Consider the following 9,406-nt stretch of genomic DNA (forward strand, 5'->3'; position numbering starts at 1 on the left):
GCATGGCCTGTCTGGGGCCATGAAACGTGGCTGGGCCAGGGAGGGCAGGTTACAGAGCAAGGTGCCACGTGTGGGACCCTGAGGACTGAGGATCCTTGATGCCCCAGCACTCAGAGGGTGATCTGGGCCCAGACCAGGCTGACCTGCCCCAGCCCAGCCTCCCCTCTGCTGTGCCGGGAACACTGAGACTATGGGTGCTCACTCAGACTGGGTTTCCGGTCTCCCCGATTCTCCCTGTTGGTGAGATTTCTCCCAGCAGCCAACCATCAAACCTGACCTTTACCTTCCCCTGCTGAAGTCCCTCTGGGTCTCCCACTGCCCTCAGGGCCCTGGTCCCCCTCCTGCTGTCCAGCCAAACCAACTCCTTGCAGTTGGACCGTCCAGCAGACACTCTTTCTTCCTCTCCTCCAAGCCTTTGCACATGCAGTTCCCTCTGCCTGCACATTCCTTCCTGTCTACCTGGTTAACCTCTGCATGCCCTTTAGGACTCAACTCCGGCATCTCCTCCTCCAAGAAGCCTTCTGGACCCCACTTCCGTCCTGCACCTGGGTCGGCTGGGCCCACTCTTCCTCCCTTTGTCAGAGCCCTCACTCCTGCCCTCGGCCATGGGCCTGCATGTCAGTCCCTGCGAGACATTGGGACTCTAAGAGTCAGGCATATATCTGCCTCCTCTTCTCATCTCAGTCCTCAGTACCAAACTTGACCCGGAAGGACCCGGAGTAAACACTCCATGGAATGAAAGACTTCAAGTAGAATTTTCCCATAAGTATTTCGTTGAGAAAACTTGCTCTGGCTCTAGTACGAGGGGTGGATCTAAGGGACCTGACAGGAGACAGGAGACTAGGCGAGAGGTTGCTGCAGGTCAGGGGAGGGGTGGCTCTGTATGAGCTGGGGAGTAGCTTGGGATGGGAAGCAAGGGACCGTTGTGAGAGATGCATGGGAGGTGACTCACCCATTGGCTGGGGGAGGTGAGGAAGAGGGAGGCAAGGGACCCAGTGGATGGTAGTGGTGGCAAGGGTAAGTTCAGATTGGGACTGGGTGTCTTTGACGATCTCAGGGGCACACAGGAAAGCCTCCAGGAGGCCTTTGGACGTCTGGAGCTCACGAGACGGGAGCTGGAGAGTCACGAGGCCATAAGCGCAAAGGAAGGTGTTTTGTGCGGGAGAAAAACTGAGGATAGATTACTTCATCAGGGTCCTTTGTGGGGGGTTGGGAGGAAGAGGGAGGCCAAGGCAGCCCTGGGTCCCGGGATGGGGTGGGGGAGATTGGAAGTGGAGAGTCAGGGGTCAGTGGAATGACGCTGCAGAGTCCACTAACCAGCCCCATTCAGGGACCAGCGCCACCTTGTGGTTGCCCAATAACCAGACTGTCCCAGGCCAAGTGGCTGGGAGGGGTCCACAAGGGGGTTTGGCTAAGGGTCACCAAGGCCAGGCCCCTGTCTCCATGAAGTCCCATCCTTTATTTAGTCATCAGAAAGCGTGGCTGCCATTGCCCTCCTGCCACCCTAGATTTCTGTTCCTTCCTGGGAGGATTAGCACAGTCTCAGCCCAGAACTGGCGCCTAGCACACCAGGAGCCTTAGAGGTCCAGGGTGTGAGGGCTGGGAGGTGGGAGACACCATTGGTTCTTTTTTTTTTTTAATATATTTTATTGATTTTTTACGGAGAGGAAGGGAGAGGGATAGAGAGTTAGAAACATCGATGAGAGAGAAACATGGATCAGCTGCCTCCTGCACACCCCCTGCTAGGGTTGTGCCCACAAGCCAGGTACATGCCCTTGACCGGAATCGAACCTGGCACCCTTCAGTCCGCAGGCCGACGCTCTCTCCACTGAGCCAAACTGGTCAGGGCAGACACCACTGGTTCTTAATAGGTTCTGACCCAGGGGCCAGGAGTGAACAGGTCTGGTTCAGCAGTCTACGTGACCTGCTGGAGATGCTCAGCCTCTTTGGTCTTCAACTTCTCTCGCTGCTGTTGGGGAGCCTTTCAGGCCACCAGCTCTCTTTTCTTCATCTGACTTTTGCTGGTCTCCCCTTCGTGACCTCCCCCCACACACCGGAGTTCCATCCCTCCCCCCGCCCCCACCCCAAGCTGCTCTTCTAGCTAGGCCAAGCAGTTCCTACAAACGCAATTAAGTGGAGGCAGCATGAGAGATGAGGAACCCAGGACAATTAATCATCAGGGAGTAACATTTGGTGAAAAATCAGGCACTTAATTAAGTAGGAAGAGCCAGAGGCTGGGATGGGGGGAGGGGGAAGATGGCATGTGTGATGAGGGCAGAGAGAAACTCATTCTTCCCCACCTACCACCCCTTCCCTCCATCACATCTATGCCCTTTGCCTCCCCAATATTCATGCCAACTCCCTCTTGGAGGCTCACCCCACCCCCACCCCGCATAGGTCTTTGGGAAGGTTCAAGCATTACTGGTTAAGAGTATGGGTTCTGGTGCCAGCTGGCTGGGTTCAGATCCTGGCTCTACCACTTATTAGCCATGCAACCTTGGACAGGTTCCTTAACCTCTTGGTACCTTAGTTCCTCCACCTGCAAATGGAGACGATGATGCTATTTAATTCGGAGGATAGTTGGGAATTCTGAGTTCATCTATGTAATTTGCTTGGACTGTTCACAGCATAAAGATCTGATAAGTTTTAGTTATGATGATTATCCAGGAGGCTCAGAGAGGTTAGGTCACTCACCAAAGGTCAAGTGGTAGCCACGGTGAGATTTAACCCAGGCAGCCTACCTCCAAGCCCTTGCTTTCCTTGCTCTGGGGATTTGTGCTGGCCCCCCTGACGTACCTTTCCAGCATCTACCAGCGAGAGGCACCGGAGGCTGGACTGTAGCTGACTGGGGTCCCTGACTCTTTTATTTTTCCCCCTGGCGTCTGCCCTGCAGCAGGTCAGCTTGTCCAGATCTTTGCAGACATGCAGGGCCCAGCCTGCTGTGTGTCCCTGGGCCAGGGATTGTTCTCTTTGATCCAGGGGCTGAGAGGTGGGGTCATCCTTTTTTTGCAGAGAGGCTGTGATCTCCCAGAAGCGGCTGGGCTGCAATGGGCTGGGCAGCGTCTCGGACCTCCCTGGGAAGCCTTTGGCCAAGCTGGTGGCCCCACTGGCTCCTGACACCCAAGGTAAGGGCTGGGAGCTGGGCAGGGGCAAGGAGAAGCGGTGGCCCCTGCTCCCCAGTTCATGTCTGTCTCCTGTGTTCATCTCTTGGTCTCCTTCTTTCCTTTGCTCTGTGTCTGTAGCAATCCCTCCATCTAATTCTCTCTCTAGTATGCTACTAACCTCTCTAAGCCTCAGTTTCATAATCTGTAAAATGGGGACAACATTGAGGGGGTGTTGCAAGGAAGAGCAAATAAGATAACGCATGTTAAGGGCTGCCACCTACTAGGGCTCAGTGGCCGGTGGCCGCCGTGATGATGTGTTTGTGCCTGTCGCTAGATGGGCTGTGGCTGTTGTCATGCTCTCTCTGTCACTCTCTCTGTTTTTCTCTCTCTTCCTCTCCATGCCCCCTGTCCGCCATGTCTCTCTGCCTCGTGTCTCAGTCTCTCTAGGTCTCTGTCCTCTGTCTCGATGTGGAAAGTGCACAGGACTGGGAGTCAGGAGACCTGACTTGCTGTGTGATCTTGGGCAAGTCACTTCCCCTTTCTGGACTTCAGTTTCCCAATCTGTAAACTAGGGGTGCTCAGCCTTACCTGCCTGCCTCCCGCTCAGGGTTGCTGGGAGGATCGCAAGAAGGTTGTCGAGTGAGGGGGTTTCCCTCCATGCAAGGGTCTTCGCTGTGGCTGTTTTTGTCGCTGCCTCAGGACTCCCCTCTGTCTCTCTGGGTCTCTGGGTCTCTCTGTGTCTCTGTCCCAGGCTCTCTCTCTCTCTGTGTCTTTGTCTCCCTCCCTGGGTCCTGGCTCAGTCTCCTGAGCCTCACTGGCCCCGCAGGACCACCTCATTGCCCTCTCCCCCTCAGTGCTGGTCATACCGCTGGTGGACAAGGAGGCTGGGGCTGTGGCAGCCGTCATCTTGGTAAGAGCCCTTGTAGGGTGGGATGGGGGAGAGGACAGCAGGGGAGGGAGCGGTGGGTGGAGTCCTGTGTGTGTGTGTGTGTGTGTGTGTGTGTGTGTGTGTGTGTGTGTGTTGAGAGCAGCAGGCTGGGCTGGAGTTGTAGAAAATGGGGGTCTGGGGCTTTTCCCACACCCCACCCCTCTGCCCCACCTTGAATGAGCAGGGCCAAGTTGCTGGGCGGATTCTGCAGGCCCTTCTCCCATATGGAGGGGCCGTTCAGAGTCTCTTTCCCATCCCAGGAACAGAAGGGTTAACACTCCCACATCACCATTACCTCAATAAGGAGCAGATTTGGGGTGCAGACAGATAAATGAGCTGGCCTTGTGCCCCCAGGGACTCCTCTGAGCTCATTAAAACAGAATTAAAGGTTTCTGAGGCGCCTGACCTTTCCGGAGCTGCTGGAGGGGGAGGGCGGTGGGAGTGGGGGGAGCCCATGGGGAGAGGAGGGAGAGCAGAGGAAGGAAGGGGTACTTGGCTTGGTCTCCTCTGCGTCCCATCTGCCTGACGGAGACACGTCCCCCTTGCTTTCTCCCGCCCCCCAGCTTCTGTTCCCGCAGGGAATGGATCTGCTGTTGGCAGAGTTCTGAGCACTGCTTCCCTCCCTCCATCAGTCCCAATCTGTGCCAGAGCTGGTCTCTTCGAAGAGCACCAGGGCTGGGCCAATGTGCAGAAGAAGAGGTGGGAGGCAGCGGCTCGGGCAGCCCACCTTTGTTGAGGAAGAGTGTGGGGTGTCAGGTTCCTAGGAAGGACTTCCTGTGTTGGGGCTGGGAGGACTGGGTCAGTAGAGGAGCAACCTCCCCCAGAGGAAAACATCTGGAAGGTGGTTCGTCTTGTGGGCAAGAGCATGGTTGCCATGACTGCTGCTCACCTTGGCTCAGGTTGGGCCGGGAGTCAGGCTTCAGCCTTCTACTCGGGGAGAAAGGCCTGTGTGTGTGTGTGTGTGTGTGTGTGTGTGTGTGTGTGTGTGTGTGTGTGTGTGTGTGTTGTGTATTGGGGAGGGGGTGAAGTCAGAGCACTTGAATTTAACTCTCTCTAGCAAAACCCTTCTCTGGCCCCTGCTCCAGGCTGCATGCTAGGGCAGACAGAGGAGTGAGACCCATGTCTGCCTTCCAGAGTCTGTCCGTCTGGAGGAAGGCAGGGACACCCTCAGGCCACTATTGGCCAAAGGGAATAAATACGGATGCTTTGGTGGCAGAGGCTGGAGCACAAGGAGTGCCTCACAGTGGAGACGGCCTGTGAATGGGCTTTGGGCACGGGGAGGACGTCTGCAGGCAGAGAAGAGAAAGGGTATTCTAGACCGAGGGCAGAGCATGAGCAAGGCAGGGCGGGGAGAGGGTTGTGGGGTGTTGGAGGAAGAGTGTGATCCTGGTGAGGCGGAGGTGCCTGCTGTTGAGCAAGATGCTACCTGGGACTTTGGCTACCAGGAGTTCCCAACAACTGTCCCCTCACCTTCTTGAACACACCTCGCAGTGAAAAGCTCTAGAAAGGTGTATGGATTATTCGTGGCCTGACTCTTCTCCAAGCCTGTGCCTTCCTACTCAAATAGCACGCCTCCAGGACACCCCTGTCCCCAGTGCACATACAACTGATGGATCCTGTCCTGCTGCTCCACCCCAGCGCTCCTGGGCCTCAGGACCTCACATCCTCCAAGAGGCAGCACAGCAGCCTTGAACCTCCCAGCTGCTACCAGATTCCAAGGGCAAAGGGTGCAGAGGGTACAGGGCCTGCCCCAGGGCAGATGTTTTGGGAAGACTGACTCACCAGCTCCTTCCTCAGCAAGACCCATTCCCCTCTCTGAGTCTCTGCTCTTGGTATTCACCCATCCGTCGATGGAAGGCATATTTCTCGAGCACTGCCAGGCACTGTGTGCTAGGTGCTGCAAACAGCAATGACAGAGACCAGACAGGCCCTGCTTCCACAGACCATAGTCTAGAGCGGCCCAGGAGACAGACACACCAGGAACCAAAATAAGGATAGAATTGCAAATGATGGCAAGTGCAAGCAAGGAAACCAGGGAGCTCTGCAAGGAATATTGGGGCCTGGTGGAAGTGTGGACAATGGAAGGCTCTCTGAGAGATATGCCATCCAGGCGCAGGGCAGCCTCGAATAATTCTGGGCCTCTGCAGCTTGCAGCTCCAGGCACCTTGATTACAGGTTCTTTGTGTGGAAAGAGTCTGGCTCTGTTCTTCAGTTCTGGGATAATAAGTCCCTTTGAGGAGTGGGAGGCACTTGGTCTCTGGCATTTGATGTGTGATGTGTGCCCACGCTCCCCCTCACCCCCCCGCCCTGCTGTGCCAGCCACTTGCATGGGGATTAGCCATGTTGAACTTGGTGAGGATGAGGTGTGGGGGCTTTGCTGGGTTCTCAACCCTCTCTACAGCCCCAGTGCCCACCACAGGGCTGCCACTGGGCCCCAGACAAGCTCCCTGCAAGTGTGTGTTTCTGTTGGTGAGCAAAAAGCCGTGTGTATGTATGTGTGTGTGTGTGGCAGTGTTTGCATACGGGGGCGGGGCAGAAGCGTGTGCATGGCTCTTGGGTATTCGAACTCAGTATCCTATGTACAGTTTTGAGTGTGCACATGTGGGTGGGGAAGGGGGTGAGGCAGCCCAGGAGTGTGTGCTGGGGCCGGGGGAGGTCCAGGGGGTGGAGGGCTCCACAATTCCTTCCTTTCCCCTGGCCTTCTGAGGCTCTCGTTCAGTCTCCCAGCTCTCTACTGGGACCAAGCTGTTTTGGCAGCCCAGGAACTGGTTGCCCCCATAGCCCTAGAGGGGCCCCGACCTTCCCTTTTCCTGAGAGATGGGTCCAGGAGGAAGAAACAAGTAGATGTCCTCCCCATCTACTAACAGTGAAATGCCGAAATGTTTATATGAGCCACATGCAAATGAACCATGCCCCAGCCTCTTCCAACTCCCTGTCCCACGGGAGTCATCGATGGGGCCTCAGCCAGAGCTTAACCTTCAATCCCACCAGACCCTGTCCAGGGCTTCCTGCCTCCAGTGTTGCTTCCTCCAACTCACCCTACACCCCATAGGCCATGGCCCTCAAGCAAAAGTCCAATTCCTTAGCCTGGCACTCCAGGCCTGCCCCCTGGGGCAAACGGACCCCACTCCTGCCCGGATCCTCATCTCCTGTACCACCTTCTACCCAGCACTGCCAGGAGAGCTCCTGCCTGCAGTGTCCCCTCTCTTCAGGCTCTACTTGTCCTCCCCATGCCTCAGTGCCAGCTCTGGAAGCCTCCCGGATGCCCTCCCCCCACCCCCGCCCCCGAGCTCCCACAGTCTTTAAGTTCCCATCCACCCCATCTGCCTTCTCCTTCTTCCTCAGGTATGAGGTTCTGCACCTCCTGATCACATCCCCCACTCCATCCTGCCCCAGCCAGATGTGAGCTTCCTGGGAACCTGCTGGTCTCCTCTCCATCTGCTCCTGGCAGGGGACCTAGAGCACAGGCAGGCAGGCAGCTGCTGAGTGAGAAGGGAGGATGTAGGAGGGAACCCCAGTGCAGCCACCATGGGGTGCCCTGCAGGCGATGAGCAGCTCTGAGTCGGCACCACCAGAAGCTGGTGACGCCGTTGGAAATCTTTGCTAGCAGGGCCTGCAGTGGGTCCCCAGACTGCCATCCCTCCCTCTGTCCCTCTCATTTTCTGTGTCAAGCATTCTAGCAAGGGCGTGGGAAGGGACTCCACGGGGTATGAAAGGTGGGCTGAGGGGAGTCCTGGTAACTGACACAGGGAAGTTAGGGAGAGACGGGCTAGTGTGTGTGGTGATGAGAGTGGGTCTGGAGAATGGAAGGTGCGGGCAGAGAAGGTGGGGGAGAGTGGCCGGTACTGTCTCAATCCTGCCCCTTTCTTCTGTGTGACCTTGGGCATGTCACTTAACCTTTTTGGGCCTCGGTCCATCTGCAAGTGGAAGCCTGCCTTACTGGATGGTGAGACTCACGTTTCGATCAAAGCACTTTATCACTCCATTCATTCATTTACTCACCCATCCTCCCAAGTTCTTAGGGCACAGCAGATGCATCAGAGCTGTCAGACTTCTTCTCTTACCCAGACTTAGGGGCAGTTCAAACCCCAACTCAGAAAGGATGGAGATGGGAGGCTTGGGCTAAGAGCACTGATTCCATAACTGGGTCCTGAAGGGCTCCATAGGCGGGAGATGGAGAGGAGTTCCAGGTCACCCCCTTTCCTCACTGTCCACCTGAATTGCGCCGTTGATAGAACAGTGACTGAAAAGGCAGAGATTGGGCACGTTCCACTTTTATTTGAATTCGCCCTAGGAGGTTTGCTGGAGGAGGGGACTGTCCTGGAGCCCTGTGCTCGGCCAGAAGGACAGGCTTCGCACTGAAGCCCGCAGACTGGAGTGTTTATGTGTTGGTGGGGACAGGTGTGTCCGGGCATGGGGAGGGCCCTCTGACAGAGGTAGGAGGCTAGGGACGGTCACAGCTAGTTCTTCTCCCACATCCCTCCAGGTGCACTGTGGCCAGCTGAGTGACAGTCAAGAGTGCAGCCTTCAAGCCGTGGAGAAGCATGTGAGTGGGGGTAGGGCTGGGGTAGGCGGGGGTAGGGCTGGGGTAGGGCTGGGGTAGGCGGGGGGTGGCTGAAGACCCTTATCACAGTGGGTGAGATGATCTTGCCAGGGAGCTGGACAGACCTGGGTTCCAGTCCGCCACCTTTGGGCTGTGTGACCTTGAGCAAGTCACTTAACTTCTCTGAGCACCAGTTAGTTTCACATCTGAAAATGAGGATAAGGAAAGCACTGACCTATAGGGTGTACTGGTGAGATAAGGCGAATCAAGTATCTTGTCAGTACTGACGAGGGACTATCTATGTAATGATACTGAGGCTCTTTCCTGAGATTTCATGCTGACTTTCACAAGGACTTAGAATTCCCTGTGGGTGCTAGAGACACAGAGAGAGCGCCCTTGTCCTGTCTGGGAAGAGTCTGGGGCTAGGGGTGGAGACTGGAGACCAGAGGCAGTGGGAGCCCACGGGAGGGTGGAGCGCTGAGGAATGAGTGGTTCGGGACGGTGGTGGGGGCGATGGTCCCGCAGGCAGAGGAAATGGCTTGAGCCCAGGCGAAGGGTCCTGAGGCGGCAAGCGCGGGAAAAGGCGGGGCAAGAGGCTAGCTGACCGCTTGGCCCGCCCCAGACCCTGGTGGCCCTGCGAAGGGTGCAGGCCCTGCAGCAGCGCGGGCCCGGCGTGGCCCCCGAAACTGTCCAGAAACCCCCGGCGGGGACGGCGGGAGACCAGAAGGGCCGGGTTGGGTACACCCACAACGACGGCAAGATCCTGCAGCTGTGCGGTGAGGACCCAGCAGCGACGGGTCCTGGGGCGGGGTCCCACCTGGAGGGGAGGGG

General features: G+C 56.8%; 1 protein-coding gene across 1 annotated transcript in view; it reads left to right on the plus strand.

The window, feature by feature from the left end:
- The window catches only part of PDE2A (phosphodiesterase 2A, cGMP-stimulated), a 63,720-nt gene that overhangs the window by 40,920 nt on the left and 13,394 nt on the right, over positions 1 to 9,406 (plus strand). The window contains exons 7-10 of the mRNA XM_014540373.1: positions 3,013 to 3,125; positions 3,959 to 4,014; positions 8,519 to 8,578; positions 9,198 to 9,351. Of these exons, the coding sequence (XP_014395859.1) occupies positions 3,013 to 3,125; positions 3,959 to 4,014; positions 8,519 to 8,578; positions 9,198 to 9,351 (383 nt within the window). The remainder of the gene's footprint in view (positions 1 to 3,012; positions 3,126 to 3,958; positions 4,015 to 8,518; positions 8,579 to 9,197; positions 9,352 to 9,406) is intronic.

This window comes from Myotis brandtii, unplaced genomic scaffold (genome assembly GCF_000412655.1).
Source record: "Myotis brandtii unplaced genomic scaffold, ASM41265v1 scaffold244, whole genome shotgun sequence".
In the NCBI taxonomy this organism is placed as follows: Eukaryota; Metazoa; Chordata; class Mammalia; order Chiroptera; family Vespertilionidae; genus Myotis; species Myotis brandtii.